This window comes from Zootoca vivipara, chromosome 5 (assembly GCF_963506605.1).
Source record: "Zootoca vivipara chromosome 5, rZooViv1.1, whole genome shotgun sequence".
Taxonomy (NCBI): Eukaryota; Metazoa; Chordata; class Lepidosauria; order Squamata; family Lacertidae; genus Zootoca; species Zootoca vivipara.
In genome coordinates this window covers 94,751,274-94,777,591 of record NC_083280.1, presented here as the reverse complement: position 1 = coordinate 94,777,591, position 26,318 = coordinate 94,751,274, and the positions used below count along the sequence as shown (strand labels likewise).

Sequence of the window (26,318 nt, the reverse complement as noted above, 5' to 3'; positions counted from 1 at the left end):
GTTGAAAAGTTGGGGGAAAATATTGAGGAACTGGGCCAATTGAAAGAAGATCAGAACGCTGTCATCGGGACTGTGGGAGGCCTTCAAGAAAAGCAAAATGATCTGGAATATCACATTCTTCTTTTGCAGCTAAGAGAGAAGGAAAAAACTTTTGAGGATAAGGGGGTTACCAATTTCAGAGGAAGAACAGAATTTAGAAACATACATTGCATTTCTGTTAGGAATTCTAGGACAAGACCTGCCAAGGAAAACAAAGAACTTATTTATGTATGCTACAACAGCGGCAAGAGTCTTGTTAGCACAAAGATGGAAGAATGAGGAAATCCCAACGAAAGAACAATGTCAAGAAAAGCTGATGAGCTCTGTGGAGTTGGCAAAGTTGACATATAAACTATGTGAGAAGGACAACTGTGACTTCAAAGAAGAATGGGAACTTTTTACAAACTATTTAAAAAAACAAAAGGATTTCGACTCCTTGGCAGGATTTGAATAAACATCCACAATTTATTACTAGAACATAGGAAAGATAAGGATATGTACAATTTTATAACATGCAGAGAATAGCAGGTGCAAACAAATCAGAGATGGGGAGTTGAGGGAAGTCCTTAGAGGGTGGGAGAGGGAAGGAGGGGGGAGGGGGAATTGTAATTGGCTATGTATCGGCAATTTGCATTGTTAAAAAAAATTCTTTAATAAATATATATTTATAAAAGAAAAAAGAAAAAATTGTTTAAAAGTACTTTTCAAAAAAAGAGGGGGGGGGAATGACTCCTCTTCCGGTGAGTCAATGCTCACCCTCCTGCTTTGTACGCCTGCCTGTGCTTCTTCCGAGAGTTGGCTTCTCTCCTGCTAACGGGTCCTCTGCATTCCATTCCTTGCCGGGAAGAGGGGGAGTTGATACACGACTGCTTCCAGCTGCCTGCAAGCCGCTCTGATGCTGTGCTCCTATACATTGGGCAGAAGTGTTCCTGACACCTTCCCACTGAAATATCTCCCTCCTCACCTAACCTGATTTAGTCCTAGTTCATTTATTTATTCCAATCTTTATATGCAACCTTTCATAGCAAAGCCCTATAAAGATGGCACAGAATTTCATATGAGCTTTAGCAGGCCTTTCCATATCATGTAGTAGGAGAGGGAATTTTGCAGAAGTCATTGAAATGGTACAGAAAACCTCTAGCCTGTTCATTATATAAGGATGAAAAAGTAAAGGGACTTCTGACCATTAGGTCCAGTCGGAGACGATGCTGGGCTTGCGGCGCTCATCTCGCTCTATAGGCTGAGGGAACCGGCATTTGTCCGCAGACAGCTTCCGGGTCATGTGGCCAGCATGACAAAGCCGCTTCTGGCGAACCAGAGCAACGCACGGAAACGCCGTTTACCTTCCCACTGTAGCGGTACCTATTTATCTACTTGCACTTTGACGTGCTTTCGAACCGTTAGGTTGGCAGGAGCTGGGACCGAACAATGGGAGCTCACCCCGTCGTGGGGATTCGAACCGCCGACCTTCCGATCGGCAAGCCCAAGACTCAGTGGTTTACACCACAGTGCCACCCATGTCCCACTATATAAGGATAGCTAATGAAATTTCCCTTTATAAAGCAGTTGTGAAAGTCTATCTGGTATCATTTGTAAAACAGAGCCCATACTTTTCATTGGTCTTGTCACACCTCTCAGTCCAAACTTCAGTTGCCAAACCATGCCCTTCTCCCATCCCATCCTCATGACTTCTGGACCCACCAGCTCTAAGCCACCGAGGTCTCCTGCCATCTTCCATGACTCCACCCTTGATTCTCCCTTGCTGCTCATACTTTCCAAAGTGGGTGGTTTCTCCAGAACCCAGCTAAAAAAACTAAGTGCAAAAATATTTCACCTCCAAATCAACCATGAGACAGTCTTCTCAAACAGCCCAGATGGTGCAGATAAACCTCACTAAAGTCAATTGGACTACTCACGAGTACAATTTTTTAATTGCATCTTTATGTCAAAAACAACCCATCAAACTTGGGAGATTCAAATGTATCTTTCAAACCAATCTTTGCTGAACACAATAAATGGAGCTCACCGTTATTTGGCATGTGGACATCCCTTCCAAGTGAAATCATAATCTTGACACACCTTAGACCCAAAATGACTATAAAAAGTTGTTTTTTCAGGACTGACTGCTGATCTTGACTGCAAGGAAGAAATCTCCAAGGGAAAACTGGATATAATACTCAGTTATTATATCTCATTTTGATCCTGGGTGAATGAAGTTGAGTGAGAAGTTCTATTTCCACCTGAAGAGGATAAACACAATGGCAAACACTCTGCCCATCAAAAGAATGTCTAGTGATGGACTATAGCCTGTGTAGCATTGTTTTGTTTGTAAAGAGATATGAATATCCCAAGTATGATTAGTTGTTTCACCAGAAAGATGTAACTATGCCAACTTACCTGGGTGTCATATCCTCTCCTCCCCCAGTAGCCTCAGAGGCAAGAAAAATAAACAGTTCATATTTTATGGCTTTTTATTCAGTCATCTGGTTGCAAGACAAAATATCCATGTCTCCACGCATAGGAGATTTTGGCTACTCTGAGCCCTTCTTCTTCCACCCCCAACAACATCCTGAAAATCTACGGGAAGTCCCAGGAGTCATACTCCTTCCTTTGCATCCTTTGTTCTTGAATGCGTAGGGACCTAGGAGCCCTTGGTGAAGGAGGATCTTCCAGACTCTCCAGGGAGGTCTCTGCTGGCTGCTAACTTCCCCCTCCTCCTCCACTATCTTGTAGCTAGGCCATTTCTTCAAGCAGCTGTGAAGCAGTCCTTCTCCTTCTGAAACTGCTGGAGAGGGGGGCGCACGCAAAGCTTTCCCCCTCCTCTTCTGAGAGGAGTCAATCAGACCAAGGGCTCATTTCCCATTCCTCTGTTCAGTCCAGTCCCTGACACTGGGTGGGACTATCTCTGAGCTGATTTGCGAACTTCCCCAAGTCTACATCTCCTAGCTGCAACAGGCAGGTGGTATCCAGAAGTGAAACATTTTGGCCCTACCTGTTGCTAAGGCCCTGCACCATTTCGGAAATCCATCATCTCAACTCTTTAGATCCTCAGCTGAAGCAAAGATTAAAATAAATAGAACTTGTGGAGATGTTTACCCTTTACCTCACCACCATTTTTGTCTTGCTTGTACATGGCATATAATTACAACTGTATACTTCTTGCGGCAAACATACTTTTCTTCTAAAGTATTATATATACCAACAGTGGCCAATAAAATAATTTTTATAATTATTTATCGGATATAAACAACTATTATTTATTGGATATAAACAACTTGTGCTCAGTTTGGAAAAGATGGTAACTGGGATAAATAAATTTCTTATTTCAACAATTAATGAATTTTATGAGGAAAATAAAATTGCAGTTTACATTCACATCAGATTTGGCAAATACATAGAACAGATCAACATGTTTTGTCCAAAGGTTGGGAAGTGCCTAACAGATTCCCAACTGTCTGAAAATATATTGTACTTTAGAAAAACTCTGTGCTCCAAGCTTGTTGACAATGATACATCTCTGGTCAGTATATAGATCCCATCGTTGTGTAGTGTACAAGTCAAATTAAGACCGGATTTTGACGTGTTTTCTTTGAGGCAGAGCCATTCTCTGGTGGCAGTGTTATAAGACTGTACTGTTAACATGTCCTCATTCTGGCTAGATTTATTTTTTGATCCCATTTCGTGGATACAGCCTCCAACAATATAGATCGTTTCCTCCACTGATAGCATCTGCTGCTTGCGGATATGGATGTCACACAATTCAAAGGTGGTCCAGTTGTCAGAGCTGGGACAGTACTGCAAGATGTTCAAGTTCCTGTCTGCAACAGAGAAGATATTAAATACAGAAAACTTAAATTCAACTTATTTGTACATTGGGGCCTACAACACCTGGTGGTTAAAATGTCTGATTTCAAGTCAGTTTCCTTTTTCAAAAATGTGGAGAAAGCTTGATTACTGTCCTCTGCAGAGTAGGCTATTGCTGTGCACTTAACCTGCTTCTCTCTCATTTTCCAATCCTTACAATATTCATAGTTTGGTCTTCCTTTTGCCCTAGCAACCAGGATGCATCTTTCCTGCAGTGGGTTCATCTGAGATCAGGTACTCCCTAGAATTTATACTATGCAAATACACAAGCACACCACACAAGTGCGAGTGGACATAAAAGAATTCAACCCAACCAATCAAAATTTCTGTGCAAAATGTGAAAACTATGCAAAGAGGCTTAGATGTGTCTCCTAAGACCAGGTTCTCATTATGAATTCACTGAATAGTTAATTAAAATACAATGGGATATAGGTTCTCATTATGAATTCACTGAATAGTTAATTAAAATACAATGGGATATATGTCTACTCAGAAGTAAGTCTCTTTGTATCTAATGGGACTTTCTCCCAGGTAAGTGATAAAATATTGCAATCTAGGCTTGGAGAGGCATTGGGGGAAAGCAGGGTTCTTGTGCCTTTAACAGCTGTGTGACAGGCATCAATCGAACAGGTAAAAGCTTGAACAGGTAAATAACAGAGATATAATTATGGGAAATATTTTACTTTTCACATTCTGTCTGTCAGGCATTTTATTACATATGTGGCCACTGATTTATTTTTGGGCCTTCCACTGCACATGACACAAAGCACTCGAAGGAGCTATGTATGTTTAGCCTGGAAAAGAAGAGACTTGAGAGGAGATATGATAGCCACCTTCAAACATCTAAAGGGCTGTCACATGGAGGAAGGAGCAGGCTTGTTTTCTCCTGCTCTGCAGAGTAGAACTCAAGGCAATGGCTTCAAGTTATTAGAAATGAGGTTCCTACTAAACATTTGGAAAAAACTTTCTGACAGTAAGAGCTGTTCGACAGTGGAACATTCTCCCTTGGGAGGGGGTGCACTCTCCTTCCTTGGAGGTTTTTAAAGAAGAGGTTGGAGGGCCATCTGTCATGGATGCTTTAGCTGAGATTCCTGCATTGCAGGAAGTTGGACTGGATGACCCTTGGGGTCCCTTCCAACTCTATGGTTTTATGCAAATTCATGTCATCTTTTCCATGTGAGTTGAAGGGCCCAATCCCATATTCAATGTACTGGGCTCAGAAAATCCTGTTGCCACCCTTGGACCTTTCATAAGCAAGTCAAACAGTCTGAAGGCTTCAGACGACAAGAGATCAAATCCTTTTCATAGACTCACTTCATAATATCAATACAATGTTTTAAAAAAGATCAACAAGTTTTCAACCTCACAACACACCACAGCCTTAATTTCAGTCAACACTAATTCTCTTGCAATTTTCCTTAAATGTCCTGTCAAAGTCACACTCAAGATGGTGAAAGACAGGGTTGGGTTGTGTTTTTTTTACAACCTTTCAATGTGTGTTTATCCTATATAATAAAGTCCCTGTGTCTCTGCGTCCAGATTCCCTGTGTCCCGTTTTCCGCGCTAATGCGCATGCGCCCCACGGACACAGGGATTGGAGCGCAGAGACACACACACACACGCTCTCCCCACCCCCCCACCTACCGTTTCCCTGCGGCCGCCAACCACTGATCCCAGCCGGACTGAGCGTTGGCGGCGGGGGGGGAGCGCGCCCAGTCCCCCGGCTCCGGATCCTGCTGCTGTGGCTCCGCCGGCCAGGCTTTCCCCGTCGCCATAGGCGAAGCCCGCACCGAAGCGTGCCATGGCTGAGGGAGGCTAGGCCCAAGCGCCGGACTCCACCTTCCCCTCGCGCGCTCTCCCTCCATGAGGGACCTGCCCTTAACACATATCCTCTAGCGCCCATTTTCTAAACGGGCTGAACGACACTATTAGCTAAATAACAGCTGTTTGACCTATATTGTAATACTAAAATAAGATATTTAAAAGTAACCACAAAAAACACACTGCTTATTAAATTGAATATTGAACATGCCAAAGAGCATACAAGTGTTAAAGAACACTATTCTTGTCTAGTAGTTGTCTTACCTCTTGTAGTGTAGCCTCCCATGACATAGATCTTGCCCTGACATTCACATGCTGAGAATTCTGCAAGGGGGGCTGGCAAGGATGCTGCAAAGTTCCACCAGTCGTGCTCTGGGCTATAACACTCAACATTCGAGAGGAATTGCCCACCAATGGCATATAACTTCCCACTAACAGCCAACAACTTGAAATTAGACCTACAGATAAAACAGTTGGAGAGTTAAATCATTGGATTATAAATTTTAATGTATGGCTGCAAGAAAACCTCAAACAACGACTGGAGCTTCGACAACAATTTCAGCACAAGGAAGAAGGGGTTCCGCCCAGGAATTAGAACGAGAAACTGACATCGCAGAAATGATTATGGAATTAAGAAAAGAAATTAGGGGAGATGCTAAGGTATTGGGGAGTCAACTTGACCAGAATATAAAATTGATATTGGATATGACAGGACAGATCAAAGAGTCTTTATTCTAGAAATGTGCCAGAAGGAACTAACCTCGCTTCCGGGGAATTCCAGAAGAATCAGAGGAAGATACAGTGGTACCTCTACTTACAAATTTAATGAGTTCCGAATGCACATTTGTAAGTCGAAAAAATTTGTAAGTTGGAATCGTCCAGAAGATAATTTTAATGGGAGACACAAATAGGGTAGTTTCCCTAGAAATAGATAGAACAATAAGAAAAACAGAACTAAAGAAGGAAGACTACCCGCAACTTTCTTTAAACTGCTCAAGAATTTTGATTTGATAGATATTTGGAGATTTGAACACCCACTGGACAGAGAATACACATTCTTCTCAGAACCATATCAGTCCAGTGGAAGAATCGACTTGGTGTGGATTTAGAGAAAATTATCAATACAGGCTGAAAAGGTAGAGATACAACCAAGGACACTTTTGGATCATAATTCAATAATATTAGAATTAATAGGATAAAAAAATATATACCCTGTTTAGATGGAGATTAAATGAGATACTTTAGATAATCAGAATATCTTATAAAACACAGAAAAAGCCCTGGGATATTATTTCGAATTAAATTTAAATCAAGAAAAAGGTAAAAAAAAAAGTGGTTTGGGATGCCAGTAAAGCAGTAATGATGGGGTTTTTTTATCCAACAAAATGCTTATCAGAAGAAAATCAGAGAAGGAAAAAAGAAAGAAGTGTTGGAAGAATTGATCAAAAAAGAAAAAGAGTTGGTTAAAAAACCAGGGAAGGAGGCAATAAAACAAACAATAAATATGATACAACCACAATATTCAATGATAATAAATCAGGAAATAGAATGGAAAATAAAAAGGATGAAACAGGAAAATTTTGAATATGCTAATAAACCAGACAAATTACTGGCATGGCAGGTAAGGAGAAAACAGGGCATAAATTTAATAAATAAATTAAATGTAGAGGGGGAAATAAGAGATAATCCAAAAGATATTCAAAGGCGATTTGTAAGATATTATACAGAACTTTACCGAGTGGGTTCTGAAAACAAAGAGAAAATGGAAGAATACCTAAAACAAAATTAACTGCCGAAAATTCCAAAAGAAAAAAAATGGTTTTTCTAAATGCACCAATATTGATGCAGGAGGTGCAAGAGGAAATTTAAAAAGGTAAAGGACCCCTGACAGTTAAGTCCAGTCATGAACGACTCTGGGGTTGCGGCACTCATCTTGCTTTACTGGCCGAGGCAGCCGGCATTTGTCCGCAGGCAGTTTTTCCGGGTTATGTGGCCAGCAGTACTAAGCCGCTTCTGTTATCTTAATGTAACTTTTACTGTCTGCTGGCTCTCAGCCAGCAGCACATGAGCTCAGTCTCCCTAGGACAGGCATGGCCAAACTTGGCCCTCCAGCTGTTTTGGGACTACAACTCCCATCATCCCTAACTAACAGGACCAGTATTTATTTATTTTGTTTACTTATTAAATTTGTATACTGCCCGTAGATCTCAGAACAGTTTACAACATATATTAAAAACACCACACACATTGTGATTGAAGTCTACTATAGGCCACCATCTCAAGGAGAAGAGGTGGGTGCTAACTTCCTGAAACAAATGACAGCTGTTTCAGGGAAGGAAAGATGAGTAGTCCTGGGGAACCTTTACCCCACCATCTGCTAGGAGACAAACTCAGTTCTAAGTATGGGATACCCAACAGTCCTGACAAGGGGATCATGAGTAACCAGTAAGACAGTTCTTCAATGGGGCAGGAACTCTGGGAGGATGTGACCATGTAAGGCTGGAATATATGATCTTATGGCAAGCCAAAGCATAGTCAGATATGTACCTCACAGAGTTTAGAATTACTAGGCAGGATCCCATGGCTGGATGTGCTTACAAGGAAAGGTGTCAAAGATGGATGGGAATTCCTGGAGGAGGGATTACTAAAGGCACAATTGCAAGCAATTCTGATGAGAAGGGAAAATGAGAGACCTCTCTTTTAAAAAGCTGATGTGGCTGCAATAAAAGCATAGCGAGGGGCTGAAAATAAAATGGACTTCTGTAAGAAATGAAAGAGGACAGGTCACTGAGGGCAGGCTTGTTAGGGAGGGACAGTGTCAAAAAAGCTAAAGCTTAGAATAAGCCAAGGCAAGCAAAGGATCCTGATACAAACAAACAGGGTATTTCCCCGGGAAATTCTGAAGCAAGAGGAAGAGGAAAGAAACTGTAGGCCCACTGCCTGGTGAAATGGGGTGAAATGTTAACAGGGTAACACCCACACTCAAATGCTGTATAGCTTCCATATTCTTCCAAAATGGGAATTTTTTGTAATCTCACATTGATGTGACTGGGGCAGGGTGACGATTGTTGTCCAAGACCGGCAGGGCTGCCATTGGCAGGGAGAGCAAAGTACTGGAAATCAAATTCCAATGAAAAGAACCCAAAAAATCAATTCAGTGTCACAGCAACTGTTTCCGCCTGGTTTCCTCACATACCAGAGATAACTTCGGAAGCCCAAGATACAACAATTGCTACTACTTTCCATGTATGGTTCATCCCTGCTGGGAACTGGAGCAGTGCTGGCCTTTGGAGCCGAAAAAGGTAATCCCCCCCCCTCTAGTGTGTGAGGGCAGGGCTGGCAAGGGATGTGAGGGGGGAGAGCACGCAGCTTCAGACTCTTTCTGCATACTGTTAATTATCTGAGTTATCAATCACTGAAGGCGGATCCAACGTAAGCAAGAGTTTTAGAAAAAGTGACTTTCATTCCATACAGAATATTTGTTCTTTCAGCAGCAATGTGACTCAGAAAAGCAGGATGCATATTTGCAGCTTGCCGGGTGGGTGGGTGGGTGTGGCGCGGAGAGAAAAGGGTCAATGGTTTTGAAGCCTGACATTGCTGACATTTGCAATTAGGTCACCCTGTACATTTCTACCCACCAATACAATTTCCCTGCTGAAAGCATCTGAGCTAGCCATGTAACAAAATGTGAGCAAACAGCACTGACTTCAAATAGGCACCAGCACACCTATCTTGTTTTGTTTAAATTCAAGAGATTTAGACTAGTATAATGTGAGGCTAGTAGAAAAACCACAGTCAAAGGAGTTTTTTATTTTTATTTTAAAGAATAGTTTGCAGGTGGTAGACATGACAGGCAGATGTGCAGCTCATAGGTTCTGTAAGGTGAGAGGCTTATTTCTGTTGGGGAAATTTAAAATGTAGTATTTGCTGTTTCCCACCTTCAGAGGCTACAGCTGGAGCCCGACTGTGGAGGTCCACAATCAAGGCATGACGGAAGCAGCATTCTTCTGTTCAGTAGAGTAAAACCAATGGAAGATAAGGTCAGCCACCAGTTTCACAAATCTTTAGGCTTAATTAATTTGCCCCTTATCAAACTACTAGAAGTGGACCAACAATAAGAATGGGTAAAAGAACCCTTCACATTGGTTGCACTCTAATAGATTTGGAGCCAGGGCCGGCTCTAGGTAGACCCCCGGTGGCGCAGGGCACCACGGCGCCGGCCCGCCAGGAGGGCGCCGCGAGCTGCACCCGCCCGGTCTGCCGGTTCGACAACTGCGCTGTGCCTGCCCGCCGTGGCGCCGCGCAGCAGTGCCTGTGGCAGCTGCGCTGCACCCGCCCACCACGCTGGGAAACGGGGCGGGGGGGCGCCGGAGGGATCCGTCGCTCCACGGCGCCAGGGGCGCTTAAGACGGCCCTGTTTGGAGCACCAGAGACACAGGAAACAATTCACCTATGTGAGAGATAAATGGAGCACCCCCTTCCTCCAAGACAAGGGCAGGAAACATTTTTATCCAGCCCAAGTGCCAAGGGCAACCTTCCAAGTAATGGGTGGGCAGAGCAAAGGCCACCACAATTCAAGGATGCAGCCCAGAGAGACAAAAAGCACTCGGAAAGGATGTGGGCCAGGGCTGGTAGCAAGGCTAGGCAGAATCCCAAGGGCCAGACAGAGGGGCCTCAAGGTTTACCATCCTGATCTAAGGCTTGTGAGAAGTTTCCCATAGCAAGTGTGAATCTTAAATGCAGCGAATACAAACAGCCCTGTATGTCATGGGTAGAAATCCTGCAGGCTACTCTCATCAACCATAAACCAAAGACAAAGCAATACTCCACTCAAGCTCTACTGGCAAGAACGCAAAGAATGCAACTGAGCGGAAATCACCTTTCTAGGGCTGTTATTCTATATACACACAACTTAAGACTGAAAATGACAGTTTAGTAATTAATTGCTTCACCTAGGACAGGATCCTGATTATTTCCTCTTCCCAGCAGCAGGCTTGAGTAACATGTGTCTAATTAGCTTCTGTTCCTCCACAGTATCAGTGGCTGAAATGTGTTTTCTGAGATTGGGTTGTCCAGACACAGAATCCATGAGAAGTTCCAAAGGTATACAGCAGGCATCCCCAAACTGCGGCCCTCCAGATGTTTTGGCCTACAACTCCCATGATCCCTAGCTAACAAGACCAGTGGTTGGGGAAGATGGGAATTGGAGTCCAAAACATCTGGAGGGCCGAAGTTTGGGGATGCCTGGTATACAGCCTGCATACAGCCTGCCGCCCCCACTAAACCGCCCAGGAAGTTGACAGTTTGATTAGAATCAGAGCTGGATGGGATACAGGAAATCCAGAGCTAGAGCTCTAGCCTCTGCTTGACATAGCTGCCAAGTTTTCCCTTTTCTCGCGAGGAAGCCTATTCAGCATAAGGGAAAATCCCTTAAAATAAGGGAGAACTTGGCAGCTATGCTGCTTGAACACCCGCAGCAATGGCTTCTGTTGCACAACTGTTCCAACAGACAACCTTTAAAGTGTCTGAAGAGTCCTGTCATGTCCCCCACCTCAGTCTTTAGGTTTAACTAGGCCATTGTCTTTCATGCCACCCACTAAACCTAACCTAATTTGTCTGATTTAAAATAGGGTACCCAGCACTGGATACAGAACTCCAGATTTGGTCTACTGCTGCAGAGTAAGCTGGAAACTGGTTTTATTAATGTAGCCTAAAATAGCAAGATTTTTCTTTTTCTTTTTTGCAACAACAAAGAAGGTTCCCCCACTTCAGCTTGTGACTGACTGCAATCCTGAGAGCATTTCTATGTGTATCCTGCAAAGTCAGGTGTCCACCATCCTATAGATATGTGCTGTGTGTGTGTGTGTGTGTGTAACACAGCATGCATCTCTGCTGAATTTGATTTTGTTAGCGTCAGCCTAGGTTTCCATTCCTTTAAGAACTGCATTCCTATCTTCTGAGGTGCTAGTTGTGTCTCCAATTTTGTGTCTTCTGCAAACCTGATCTAAGATCTCCCTCCAGTTGGATCAGTTGCCGATCTCCATCAAGCCAGTTTGCTATTCCAACTATCTTGGCTTTTCCACACCTCACACTGAAAAATGCTTCCATTTCTTCCAAACGGAAAAGAAAGAAGTTCCTTGGAGCCTCCTGCCATCTCCCACCTGCCCGGCTTTACCTTTTCTGGTTCATGGAGGCCAGGGCGCTCCACTCATTCAGGCAGGGGTTGTAGCAGTGAGCGGCAGAGATCTCTTGGCTGCTGAGCCGGTAGCCGCCCACCAGGAAGAGGTAGTTGTCCAGCACGGCCGAGCCATAGCCGCGCACGTTGGCCAGCTCCGGAGGCGGGGGACCGGGCAGCGGGAGCCACCTGCGGGCGCCCTCGTCGTACCTGCGCATGGAGCCCGGCGCGTCTTCTTGGGGCGAGGCTCCCGCGAAGTGGCCCAGCGCCACCAAGGCGGCCGCGCCTCCCGTGCGCTTTTCCCGCAGTTGCTGCTTCAGGGCGCCGGGCAGCAGCAGCAGGGGGCGCCGGGCCTCGGGCCTGCGGAGCACCTGGTGGAAGCGGGCGGCCATGAAGGCGACGCAGGCGTCCTGCAGCTCCTGCAGCCCGTACACCTGCGCCAGGTGGTGCAGCTGCAGGCAGTTGGGCAGCGTCACCTGCGAGGGCAGCCGGCGCAGCAGCGGCGTCACCTGCAAGTAGCAGGCGGCCTCCACCAGCGCCTCCAGCCAGGGCGCTTCCCGCTCCGAGTCCAGGCTCGCCAGGCGAGACGTGCGGATGAAGTCCAGCACCAGCTCCAGGCCCCGCGCGCGAAGCCCCCCGCGCAGCTCCTGCACCTCCGCCGCCGCTTCGCGCATCCCCGAGCGGTAGAGCGCGCGGAAGTAGTCGCTCTGCTCCAGCAGCTTCCTCTTGCCCACCGGCGGGAAGCACTGGTCGCCCAGGCGGATCTGCACCTCCTCCTCCTCCTCCTCGCCACCCTCCGCGGCCGCCCCAGCAGGACACGAGCCGCCGCCCTCCGGCCGGGGCCGCTGCGCGCGGGACATCGCCATCGCCGCGCTCCGCCTCCGTCCGCCCGCGGCTTCCGCGCCTCCCTCTGCCCTCCACCCACCGCCGGCTGCAGGGGAGGCGCTGCGAGCTCGGCCGCGCTTGGCCTCGGCGCTGCCCTGCTCCCCGTCCAGGCAGGGGAGGGCGGGCCCTCGGAACAAGGCTGCAGGCCCAGGCCGGGCTGCTCCTCCTCGGCTCCTTCGCGGCGGCGTGTCAGGACTCTCCCCGTGGCTTGCCTGCCTCCGAGGAGGACATTGGGCGCCGGAGGCAACAAAGAGAAAGAGAGATCTCCTTCGCGGGGATCTACTAACTAGCCCGTGGACCCTGCCTGCCGCCCGACTCGGGTGGTCGCCTCCCATGGCAGGGGCGCCCACCATAGCTGCCAAGTTCTCCCCTTTTTAAAGGGAAATTCCCTCATGCTGAATAGGCTTCCTCGCGAGAAAAGGGAAAACTTGGCAGCTGTGGCGCCCACCTGAATAAGAGCCCCGTCCCAGTAAGGGATCTCAAGACAGAGGCCATCAGAATGGCAAGACCCATTAAGGGGGGGGGCAGCCGCTTCAAATGTTTTATTGGGAGGGGGGAAGCACCCCCCCCGGAGTGGGCTCCTCCTGTGCCTCCTGAGCTGGAGGAAGCACTTTCTTCCAGCAGGGAGCTCAGCAAGGTGCAAATGCACCAGCAAGAGCTGGTTTGCCAGGGGGCTAGAAAAGCTCTAGGAACGCACTATAATGTTACATCTTGCTTAAGCATACAATATCACACCCAAACATGGTATGTGCATTAGATGCACAATTTCTCATACGATGTAGCACATGGTGAGCCTGTCACCTGAATCTTGGGAGTAAATCACCTTAAACTGAGTCGGGGTCAGGAGGAAAGATGTGAACATGAAGCCTCACAGAAACTAAACTTTACTAACTTAAATTTACTTGGCAGATTGGTTAAAAAGAAGGTAAAATTCTTCAATCATTGGGCAGCCCAATTTGACTTGCTTTTGATAGAACACAGTAAGTGTACTTTAGCAAACTAGTAAGAATGCCATGTGGTGCATGCCTTATATTTTCAACACGTGTGGCCACAATTATGTTTTTATTTGTTACACAGCACTTGACCTATCTGTGCCTTGCTCAATATTTGTCTTTCATTACAGACGTTCAAAAAGTTTGCAGATCTGTTCACAGATATTTCCAGGAGGCAAAATCCCAGCCAGCTTCTTTTCACAGTAGGTATTCTGTACAGATCAAGGAGCTCCGCGCTCACCAAGGCACAGAAAGGTAGGATGTGTTCCCAGATGGTGGCTGTGACATTCAATCTGTTTGGTGTAGCAAGTAAAAGGCTGCAGAATGGAATTTCTTTGTGCCTGCCTCAGGTGAAGAGGGCTCACTAGCAGTCTAAAACCAGGGTCAGGTGGGTAGAAAACCTCTTCTGTATGGGCTCATTCCATTAAGGTCATGCAGTGTGAGGGCTTTTTGTTCTGTGAAGCACAGAATGGTGTCTTATTGCATATCATGGCTCTCTCTGCCCTCCCTGCAATATGCTATTGCGCTGCCAAGATGGGTTGTAGTTTACAGCATAATCTTAGTTCACAATTGCACTGCTTGATCAGGCCAAGTTCCATCCAGTCCAACACTAAGACAGGGGCCAGCCAGATGCTTCTGGAAACACCTACTGTTCAGGGATAGAGTGCCATGTGACATGGAGGTTCAATGTAGCTTGTGGTGACTAGTTTCTTAACCTAATTATGCCTTGTATCACAAACTTCCCTTTGTCTAGAAAAACATAATATACATAAATTAGTTCATTTATTTTATTTCAAAAATGTATATATATGTATATATATAGATCTCTTAATCAAAATATTCTCTAAGTGGTGTACATAATAAAATTATCAATGAAACGTAGATAAATCAGCAAAACTTTTAAAGACAAATCTGCACAATTAAATTATGTGTATACATAATAAAAAGAAGAGCCCTTCTGGATCAGACCCTGTGCCCATCTTCTCACAGGGGCCAGCCAGAAGCCTGCGGGAAGAACACAAGCAAAATCTGGGTGTAACAGCAGAATTTTTCTGAATTTTGAAGCCCAACCCACACAGCTAGACATGGACATTTAGTTGGAAGTAAATCCCTTTAAACAGAGGGGCCCAGTTTCTGTATGATCAGGTCTTTGAATATCAGCATTGCCACTACATCATTGGCACAGTGGTACCTCGACAACCGAACGACTCAACTTCCGAAGGTTTCGACTTCTGAAGTCGACAATCCCGGAAGTCTTTCCCTGGCGCCTGAGTTCGGCGCCTGCACAGAAGCGCAAATTGTGCTTCGTGCATGCGCAGAATGGGCGCTTCGAGAACCGAAGACTTCGACTTACGAAGACGCCCGCAGAACGGATCGTCTTCGTAAGTCGAGGTACCCCAGTACTTTAAGCCTGAAATCCCAAGCACACGTGGAGAGGGAGATGTGTGGCTGCATCTCTGTTTTTCTAATGCAGGGGGCAGAGATAATTCAGATCAGGATTCTGAATTCCCTTATTGATTATGGAAACAAAAACCTGTGCATATACATACTTTACCTGCTGAGGGAAATAGTAGCTTTATATGTGTTCTGGTTCTGGTTTTGACCTGAAGCCAGACAGACGCTTCAGGTTTCAGACGCTTCAGGTTACACACTCTGCTAACCCAGAAATAGTACCTCGGCTTAAGAACTTTGCTTCAGGATGAGAACAGAAATCGGGCGGCAGCAGCAGGAGGCCCCATTAGCTAAAGTGGTACCTCAGGTTAAGAACAGTTTCAGGTTAAGAACGGACCTCCAGAACAATTTAAGTTCTTAACCCGAGGTACCACTGTAAAGGGTTCTCTGTCCGCCAGACCTCAGGAACAAAGAACCAATACATTGGGTCAATGCATGGCCTTTATTGGCCAGTATCAGGTTGACATGGTTTCAGTTGTCTTTGGCAGGAAAGGGGTTAACAGCCAGGCACTGGCTCTCAAAGGAGAGTCATTCTGCTATTGTCTGCTCTGGCAGGTAGGGAGAGTGTGCAAGGCTATTCACCACAGAGCTTGCTAACAATTTACAATAGACTTGTTGCTTCCAAGCAGGCATTTTAAAAATAAACCCATAGCTAGCATTAAAGCAAGTTTCATATTATCAATGGAGAGTTATGCATGGATTTAGAAATAGGCCTTTTTGTATATAGTATAATCCTAGCTATCCTGCCTGCCAACAAATTCTATCCTCCTGCTTTTTCCTCCTAGAGTTACAGCCACTTCTGCAGAGTGCAGGTAAGAAAACCGATACAGTGCTTACTTCTGGTAAGTTTAGCCATATTTGTGTTTTTAATTCTTCTGTCTAGGATACTAGGATATAAAATATCAAATTTCAGGCAAAACCCAGTCTTTATACTTCTTTGAAATATCCCTCACATGAAAGATTTGTATCAGAGCGTCTACGTGTGCTGATTGAGAATTCAATGTCTGGAGAGGAACAGGAAAAAATAGGAGAGAAATCTGGTATCAAATCTTCTTAGAAAGAGGCTGCAGCTGGGATATAGGATGATTTTGACTGGGGGTTGTCTACACTGGAGCAAAATGTGGATTCACAGCATCCTGTCTCCCCACTACTGTCCATGCTACATGTTCACTGTCTCAAACCTTACATTTTCCCCTTTCAAGTGAGGTTTTTCTGATCCTCAGAAAGTCTGAAAGAGCCAGGATAAAAAACAAACCTACATCTTTTTCAGCCGGCAGCGGGGGGGGGGGGGGCTGGTCCACTGTCCCTCATACCTTGAGGGGGGGCTGAACTATTTTTTTTGGGGGGGGGGAGAATGAATTTCTATGCCCCACAAATAACCCAGAGACACATTTTAAATAAAAGGACACATTCTACTCATGTAAATACACGCCGATTCCCAGACCATCAACGGGCCAGATTTAGAAGGTGATTGGGCCAGATCCAGGCTCCAGGCCTTAATTTGTCTACCCATGATCTGGGACAACTCAGGGTGGGATCCACATTTTGCTCCAGTATGGATGTTCACACAGCCACACTGAACTTAGTGGGACTTACTTCTGAGTAGACCTTTTATTTATTTAGAATATGCACTGCTAGTCACAAAAATAACAATGGTTTACAAGAGTATATACATTTAAAAACCATTTAAAATACATGCCACATTTTTAAAAATCAGAAATCAGCTAACTAGTGTAACCGCTGCCCAAGTATCTTCCATCACAATTACACACTTCAAATAAGGTTCTTTGTTGCTTGTTGTACCATAAGATAATTTATTCTGCAATAACCAGGTTCCCAAAAGTTAAGTTCTGTTATATATCTGGAAGTCCCTTGTTCAGTGGGACTTGTTCCCAAGAATAAGGGCAGATGGGAAGGTAGCCCATCTAGAAGTAAAACTTTCATCCTAAACCTCGCTTCCCTGTGAGATATCTTCGGGAGAAGAAAATACTAAGGAGTAAACCCTACACAAATGGGTATGGAGTCTCTAAGGCAACAGCTGGATGGCACCTTGTATACCTCCTTCTGGCAACTCCTGCAGTCAAGCTCTGCTTTCCTTTGGGACCCCATGAGCCAGGCTGGGCAGACCAGGACTTCCCCACACACTGCTCAGCCTTGCGCCAAGGGGAGGCCACTCCAGTGGTCCAAATGCAGTGGTTTGATTTCACCCTCGGAGGCTCACTCCATTGTCTCTGGAGACAGAGGGATCCCAACAACAGCAACAATGTTGTGTAAATTAAAATGCATGTAATCTTATAATAATTAAAAGTGAAAATCAAAACTGCCACTATGGATAACTTAATGCCCATAATTACCTACCAGATAATAATTATTCTGATTTGGAATTTTACCCAACAAATTAATTGCAGCAGAAGCAATTGTTACTAAAAATAGGGAGACTATAGATATATTTATAAAAATCATTTTGGTATTACAAGCAAACATTTTTTACCTTTTTAGAAGCGAGACTTACTTGTACCATTTTACCTTTTAAGTCACCGCTCAAAATTTCTACAGATATCAAAATCTAAGGACTGCAGGGGATGGGGGGGGGCTACACTCTCCAAACATCTCATTGAGGTTTGGGTGTGTTCAGTGGCTGCAGAATGAGACCCGACTGTTTCTTGGGAATAGAAAACGGCAGGAGGGGGAACAGAATGGAGTGCCATGGAGAAAAGCATGGATGGCAGGCTAAACATGGAACAGCTACTATGTTTTATGACAGGAAATGTAGTTTCTTTCCATGTAAGGTTATGTCCACAAGTTACAGTGCATAAGGAGTGTGGGAGTGTAACTGAAATGTTTGGTTTTTGTTGCCAAACCAGAAGAGAGGCACCCACCACAAGGAAATGCACGGAACCTGGAAACAATGCAACATTTATATCAAACTTTAATTCTCATAATACTACCAACTCTTCACAGGTTCAGTTTTTGTTTTAGATCACACAAGTTATTTTTAATTATCTGTATAACACCTGCAGTAACCAGCAGCTGTATCCCAAATAGTTTTTAAAAGGGAAAAAAATATGTTGTTCTGTTTAGCTACGGGGACCTGGAAGGACATGTGGCACCCCCATTCTGAATGTTAGGAAAAGGCTCTTTGAATAGCAAGCTTAGCATTAGCAAAAAAGGGAGTGTCATCTACCTTCTAAGAGTCTCACAATAGCTATGAGAATGGTAAGGAAAGGGCAGTCTGCTAAGGAAAGAGTTGTCTCAAGTGCAGAGTGCAACTTCCTCTGTCCTCTGAGAAGCTCTAGGGGTAGCTTGGCCTGCAGGAGGCAGCTTCTGACATTCCCTCTTGTAGACACCTATGAAAAGCGCAGGAGGTCTGCCCTCTTCATGACTATCCTGACACCAAATCTAAAAGCCCTTTAGTGCCATAAAATACAATGGGGGAAAATAAAAATGGGGAGAGGGGGGGAAGAAAATAAAAAAGATTCCCTTTCTCTTCCCTGGAACTTCCTCTGTTCTGTGAGCTCTGAACATGTCGCATGTTTCTTGTTCCAAGATTGTCCTGCACAAGAGAACTCCTTTTAGGAGCTGGGGTTATACAGTGTGTTATAAGAATTTTGAGGTCATATATATATATATAATAATTGTTCATAAAACATGTACATGAATGTACAGAAACATGTCTGAAGCAGCACAGGAAAACAGGCCTGACTGACACCATTTTGACTCTCTCTGACCAGGTGTTCCTCTGCAAGGAAGAAGTGGGGTGGGGGGAACCTTCTCATTGTCTCAGGAATTAAAGTGATAATCCCTGGCATCCTGATACCTGAGTGCCAGACAAAAGGTTGTGATTAACTTGGCTGGGAAACAGGGAAATGTAAATATCTCTCAATTTTGTTGATTAGGTTTTGGGGGCAGGGGGCAGGGTCCAGACTGCTCAGATTACTGCCACCAGACCTCCCCTTTCTGTATGTACCTATGATGAATCTAGGGAGGGGGGGTCTTGGGCTACACCCCTTCTGTGACATATGGATGATGCTTCTGGGGGGTGGGCTGAAACCAATTTCAAATCTCTTTTTAAGGACAAGACATCTTTGTTTGGGGCCTTCCTTGTTCTCCTGTGTGAGAGGAAGGACCCTGTTGCAACAGCAAAAATAAAAGTGCCTTGCTTCGTACGTCCTGGTTTGGTCTCTGTTATTTGGTGGGCAGGAGACGCTTAAATTCGTCTGCTTGCCTGGATCCTTGAGCTCTCCCTGGGTCAAGATCCATTTCTCTGGGTTCATAGGAACCAGCTTAAATTTTACAACAATTGGTACCTCGGTTTAAGAACAGCCTTGTTTACAAACTCTGCAAAACCGGAAGTAGTGTCCCGGTTTGTGAACATTATCTCGGTCTAAGAACAGAATCCGAACGGTAGAAGGGCACCGGCGACGGGAGGCCTCATTAGGGAAAACAGGCCTCGGTTTAAGAACAGTTTTGGTTTAAGAACGGACTTCCAGAACTGATTAAGTTTGTAAACCAAGGTACCACTGTATCCTGAGGTTACAATCCTGTTGTGTTCCTATGTTCCTATCAGGGGTCAGCAAACTTTTTCAGTCCACTGTCCCTCAGACCTTGGGGGGGGGGGCGGACGGACTATATTTTGGGAAAAAATATGAACGAATTCCTATGCCCCACAAATAACCCAGAGATGCATTTTAAATAAAAGGACACATTCTACTCATGTAAAAACATGCTGATTCCCGGACCGTCCGCGGGCCAGATTTAGAAGGCGATTGGGCCGCATCCGGTCCCTGGGCCTTAGTTTGGAGACCCTGTGTTAGGCACACATTGAAATCCCATAGGATTTAGTGAAAAGTGCAGCCTGACTTTATGCATATTTACTTGGAAGTAAATGCCATTGTGTTTGATGGGACTTAACATTTGATAAGTGCTAGGGTTGCAGTCCCAAGCTCACACAGCTAAGTGCAGCCAGAGTAATGTCGAGCAGCAGGGTTTGGTTAATAAATTACTGGCTTCTTAGGGAGGTTCAAAGTAAACACAAATGCAATGATCAGTTCATTTTGAGAGAGAAAAGTAACACTTTTTTTCTAGCACAGCAGTAACAAAGACTGAAACTTTTATTGTTCTACCAGGCCTAAACACACTAAGCACAACCAAATCAAGACAATGTGAAGGGTGAGAAGAGATAAATCTGATCAGCTTCAGACTGTCTTGCATTGCTCCACAAACTGCAGCCCAGAGACGAGGGGGAAAACCACTATATATGCTTCAAAATGGCTTTGTCATGGCAGCATAGTTTTACCCTGGAATACCATGACCATAACCTGTGGGAAGATTGTTTAGCCCAGCAGCATTGACACATCACAATAGGTTCTCTGGACGACAATGTTTCTGCTTTGGGGGAAAGCCTCTTACTGAGATGTTTCTGCTGATGGCTGTGTCGGAAGTCTTTCTGCTTTTGGGCTGGGCATGGAGATCAGACTGCATTTGCTCACCCACCACTTACTACAAGAATTGTTGGATTCGACGATTCCCGGGCCTTACAATTGATCTGGAGCATTCACAGAGAAGAGGGGCCTACATTCTCAAAGTCTACACAGAAGCTACAGCCCAACAATGCAGCCGGACCTGCTGCCTCCTAAAGAATGGTAAGGATTCGTTTTCTTCCTCCGTAAAAGATCAAAGCAGTCCATGTTAAAAACAAAACATTAACTGTTCAGCTGATGAAACTCTATGATTTGTAACTATGCATGCATAGATGCAAGTATAAAAGCATTCTGTCACCCTCAAGACAACAGTGACAAAGAAAAAGATACAATGAGTGACAGAAATCCTAAAGGAAAATCCATCTGAACTCAGGATTATACTTACCGTAGAAGCAGGTATGGCTCATTCAACCTTGAAAATTGTTTGATTAAAGAAGGGAAGGACAGCTCTCTCAATCTTTGAAACAACAATTAGATTTGCTGCTGGATTCATTTGTTGCCTTCTTTGAGCATTGCTAGTCTGCTTTTTAAAATCCACCCTGGCAGAGCTGAATAAGGAAAAGAATCTTTGAAATGCACCTCACCCCCTGTTTAAATAGAAATTTGCCCCTTAAATACATAAGAAGTGATCATTTTACTTGGCGCAAAAATAGTGATTAAACAGAAATTTGACATAAGCTATAACAGGGGTCAGCAAACTTTTTCAGCAGGGGGCCGGTCAACTGTCCTTCAGACCTTGTGGGGGGCCGGACTATATTTTGAAAAAAATATATGAACGAATTCCTATGCCCCACAAATAACCCAGAGATGCATTTTAAATAAAAGGACACGTTCCACTCATGTAAAAACACCAGGCAGGCCCCACAAATAACCCAGAGATGCGTTTTAAATAAAAGGACACATTCTACTCATGTAAAAACATGCTGATTCCCGGACCGTCCGCGGGCTGGATTTAGAAGGCGATTGGGCCGCATCCGGCCCCTAGTTTGGGGACCCCTGGCTTAACCCCTTCATGCACTAATTAGATTCAAACATTGTAGTTATATGATGCTGGAACCCTAAAGATTCTTGTTGGATGATTAACTGTGAACAATTTGTTAATAACTATGACTACTGATTACAAATGATTACAATTCTCCATAGCATTTATAAACATTTACAACAGGAGCTGACACAAACTGCATTTTCTGTGATAACCAACAAGGAGAATCAGAGGATAGAGATGCTACAACATCACTTTTCCTGTATTTTATTACTTCAAGTTATGGGGAGGGGACTAGACACAAACCTGCCCTTTTCTCTGGCAATCCTGTGTTTGGGTTAATTTATTTCCACCCTGAAAGTTCATGGCCACATCATTCCTCCCGAGACATGCTTACATTTCTAATCGAAACTGAATTTTCAATAGCTTGATGCATGCAACAGACAAAGCAAGGTGGTGTAATCATGATGCAAATCACATTTCCCAGTGCACAGCTCCACCCCTCACTGCTCCTCAAAATTGGAGTGCTGGAAGATGATGCAGTGTTGTGTCTATTTTAACTGTTGAACAATTTCGCCTGATAAATGGCATTGGAAATGCACTGTGAAATATTCATAAAATTTTCCTCATTGCACCTAGCTGGCTTTGCCTGTTGCATTTTTCCTGTTGGTATACCCCTTTTTAAAAAAAGATTGAGACAGCTGCCTGTCATTGCCCAACTCGGTAATGCCGGCTACAATTTGTAACCGTCTTCCAAGCTCACCCTTGCCTTTCTCCAGCCATGGATTGTTAGGTTTCGGAACTGAGCTTTCTAACAAAGAGCAGTACTACGTCCCACAGCTGGAGCAAGATGTGAGCCAGGAAGATCAAGGAACTGATTGAAATCAGATCTAATGGAGTGAGGTCATCCATTACCCAAGTACTGAACTGGCACAACAAAACTCAGGTTTAAAGATGTTTAGATATCCTGATAAGTAACTCTGCCAGCGTACTGAATTCTGTCTTGCGTACTTGGACATTTAGATTTGGCTATGGATGTAATGATGCTTCTTGGTCAAAGAAGAACGAATGCATCTACATAGGGCTAATTAACTAGAAAAATAGCCTCTCTCAATTTTTGATATCTGAGCTAGCTGTCAACAGTTTCTGTGTCAGTTGCCCAATTTATTTATCTTCAACCCCATCAGGTAGCAGATTATTTGAAATTGAAATGGTCAGCTATAGATTCTGCTTCAAGACTCAGCCTGTGTGATAGGAGTAGCTGGTGTGCTGGACTTAAGACTGGTTGTGTCCAGTGCTTTTTTTTTCTACACCAAAAGATTGACCCCAGACCCCAAAGAGGGTAACTTCAGGCTGGGGGGAGGCATATTCTCTTGAGCCAGAGGTAGCCTCTGTGAGACTGTTGGTGGTGCTGCCTCAGCCATCTTCGCAGGGTGTGTGTGTGTGTGTGTGTTCTTGTTCTTCCTCCTGGGAGAACAAGGCGGCCAGCCTGCCCACCAGTGCAAAGGCGGCTGAGGAACAGGCAGGCAGCTTCTTTAAAGTGCTCTGCTAAGGTGCTCGCCCCTCAGCAGAGCAACTTAACAAGCCCCTGCCCCACATCTCTCCAGCTTCCGTGAGCCATAGCTGCATGAGGGCTTGCTCGGCTGAGGCACAGCTTTCCCACGCCAGCTGTTAGCTGGGAGGTTGTAGAGCCTCAGCAAAGCCCCACTGTGCCCCTGGCTTGCCTGCACTTCTTCGGAGCCTGTAGAAGATATCCCCTTTGGGCTCTGGGGAGGGTCTCCTCATGAGCTGGAGGTACAGTGAGGCTTTGCTGAGTCTGATCAGGTCTCTCCCTGCACTTCCGGGGCCCAGTTGATTGGTGCCGGAACACAGTTCCATTGAGCAGTGGCAGAAGAAAAGTCCCACAGGCAAGTCTAAAGGAGATGTATTCATGTATAGCAGGGGTAGTCAACCTTTTTATACCTACCGCCCACTAATGCTTCTTTCTTGATGGTAAAATTTCCTTACCGCCCACCAGTGCTCGATGGAAGGAGGGTTCAGCTTGTGCCGTAGAACCCCCTACCGCCCACCTAGGATCCCAAAATGCCCACTATTGGGCAGTAGGGATCAGATTGACAACCCCTGATGTACAGGCATGATATGGATCCTTAACTTTATTCCAAAATAAATACAAAGCTTTTCTTCTTCTGTTGCTGTTTTTAGTTTCCTGCAACTTGGCAATTTTCTATGGTGAAACGAATAACCAGAGCCTTAACTGCCTGCATGTTTATTGCCCAGCGTTGGAGAGCTGCATACTGAGGCCTTGGATCAATGTTGTGTTGTACAACATCACACCAGGTAAGGCATCATTATGCACACACAAAGAAGAAAGGGTTGCATGCCACATGCAAATCTGTGTAACACATTAAAGAAATAATTTTTTAAAAAAAACATTTGGGAGAAGGAAATTTAGAGTAGAAAAGTGGTGGGAAGTTCTTAACCATTTCCCTGCCAGGGATGGAATAACAGTGTTAAGAGCAAAAATGGAGATAATTCCAGTCCTCACATAGATTTGGCAGTCTGCAATGTCTATGATGAGGAGAGATGCTTCTTCCCTAGTAACAACTTCTAATGGGATTTCTTGAGTGAGTTTGGGGTTGGCAGCATACCGAATCTATCCTACCTGAACTTTGGGGACACTTTGCAGAGGGGTGTGAAAATATGTCCAGTAGCTTTTCTTCACCTCCAGTAACTTCAGCTAGCATAGTAGTATTGCAAAGCATTGCACTGAAGCAATGTTGTGAAGGTGGAACGGTGATTAGCAGATGCTTCAGTCATTTTGTTTTGAACCTATGGCTTTATATTTTCATAGGCACTTTTGCCCACCTGATTTCTGCAGGTTAGTGAAATATGAAGAGGAGACAGATTGCACATAGAGAGGTTTAGCTGGCAGGTATCCTGGCTGCTGCTCAAAACACCGACAGAGGCTCTTAGAAGAGATCTTTATTGAGGCAGAGTAACAGTATGGACTAGCTGACAGGCATTAGTAGGAAGAGGCAGCCAGAAGCAGCAGTCAAAGTTTAAGGAGTCCAGGATTAGGGCAAAAAGTCCAGAAGCTATGGAGTTGTCCCAATGAGTTCCCATACCCACCAGTCAAGCTTTTAAGTCAGGCAGGGCAAATTTACTGGCAAGGCTCCTGTGCCTTAGAGGAATGTCAAGGTTTGCATAGCTCCAAATCCCCTAATGACTGCTCCCAGTGGCTTTGTAGAGATGTTAAAAATCTACCCCTCCCCTAGTAAAGCCAGAGCTCGGTAGAGAACTCTTACACTATGCTCTTCATGGGCATGTTACTAGGAAGGCTTCCATAGTTGGGAAACATATGTGAATTTAGGTGACACAGACATTAAAGCCTTTGCTTGTTCTTGGCTTCTGCTTTGACAGGGGTTGATCCGGATCTTCTTGTGTTTGAGAAACTCTCTTTTAAAGATATGAAGACCAGGTCCTCTCTTAATAAATGGGAAGTGCATGGAAGTGCAAGGGTTGCCAATTTAGAAAAATGCCAGAATGCAACCACCAGTTCAAGGCACCTTCTTCCTGAATCCTTATCTTCTACAGTGGTCCAAGAGCTGGTAAGTAACAGCAGCAACACAAGTACTGCACCTGTCCCAGTTCACAGGTCTCCATCCAGCACCTATTTAGGACCTGCAGATACACCACTGAAGGACTATTTTACTAAAGTGGCAAACATCTCAGCAAAGAATGGTTCAACAGCCACGTCTGACAAGGCAACTGCACTTCCCAGCACTGCCGTTACAACTATCAAGATGTTATCACACATGCCCTGCCCAGCCCATCTGAATAGCAGCAAACACTTGAACGAAACCAAGGTGTACAGTGGCAGGAATTACACATCAGACAATGAAGACCAGAAACCGGCTTGGGAGGAAGTAGAAAGGGGCAGCTGGCTGCTTCCGGTGGCACTCTGCTTTTCCTTGACTGTCATTTGCTCCTGCATTATTATTCTTGCAACTGGGTGCTATCAAAAGAGGAATGGTTGGTATAAACCAAGACGGAGAGGTGTAGCAGCATGCAGACAGTTAATTAGATAACCTATGGTTAAAAATAGCTTTTAATGGTAAATGTTCCAAATCCAGAGACAAAGTGAAGGCTAGATGATGAATATGTAAGAGAAGACAAGGGAACTCTTGCTTAGAAAAATTGAGTAATTGACTATGCAATCCTATACATCTCCGCTCAGAAGACTCATTGATGTGTGTTTGGGACTGATTATAGGAATTCTGAGTACTTTGCCATTAAACTAGATTGGAGATACCTCTGCTTTTCCTGATTATAATGCTTCAATTCTAATAGGGTTTAAATACACCTTTCATTAAGAGTCTTTTCTCCATCCCAACACTACAGTGTATTATGCAAAACCACATAGACTGGTCGGGAAACTTTTCCAGTATGCAAGTTGTGTCCTTTCTCCACCAACCCTTACAGGCCATTAGGGTCACCAGCTGTCAATTACTTGATGTCATTATGACATCAGGTGATAACTTCAAAGTGAGTGGTAGCCCCTTTGAAGTCCATTTGCTGATGGTTTGGATTCAAACTATTCTGCTAATAATAGCAGAAGTAACTCCTTT

At 44.8% G+C, this 26,318-nt stretch overlaps 2 protein-coding genes across 6 annotated transcripts; one reads left to right on the top strand and one right to left on the bottom strand.

The window, feature by feature from the left end:
• Positions 1-829: 829 nt before the first annotated feature.
• On the bottom strand, positions 830-12,986 carry KLHL42 (kelch like family member 42). The gene is made up of 3 exons (XM_035138469.2): positions 11,900-12,986; positions 5,989-6,182; positions 830-3,857 (listed from the first exon to the last, which is right to left on the bottom strand). Exons 1-3 carry the CDS (start codon positions 12,763-12,765, stop codon positions 3,412-3,414), a joined length of 1,506 nt encoding a protein of 501 aa, XP_034994360.1. The 5' UTR covers positions 12,766-12,986; the 3' UTR covers positions 830-3,411.
• On the top strand, positions 12,986-26,318 carry MANSC4 (MANSC domain containing 4). 5 transcript variants are annotated; one of them, XM_060275154.1, is made up of 5 exons: positions 12,986-13,979; positions 16,014-16,070; positions 20,355-20,870; positions 23,893-24,027; positions 25,111-26,318. In XM_060275154.1, the coding sequence occupies exons 3-5, from the start codon at positions 20,642-20,644 to the stop codon at positions 25,776-25,778; spliced, it is 1,032 nt and encodes a 343-aa protein (XP_060131137.1). In that variant the 5' UTR covers positions 12,986-13,979; positions 16,014-16,070; positions 20,355-20,641; the 3' UTR covers positions 25,779-26,318. The 5 variants fall into 5 exon arrangements, with proteins under 5 accessions (XP_060131137.1, XP_034994289.1, XP_060131135.1 ...); XM_035138398.2 differs by lacking the exon at positions 16,014-16,070; XM_060275152.1 differs by having other exon boundaries at positions 12,986-16,040.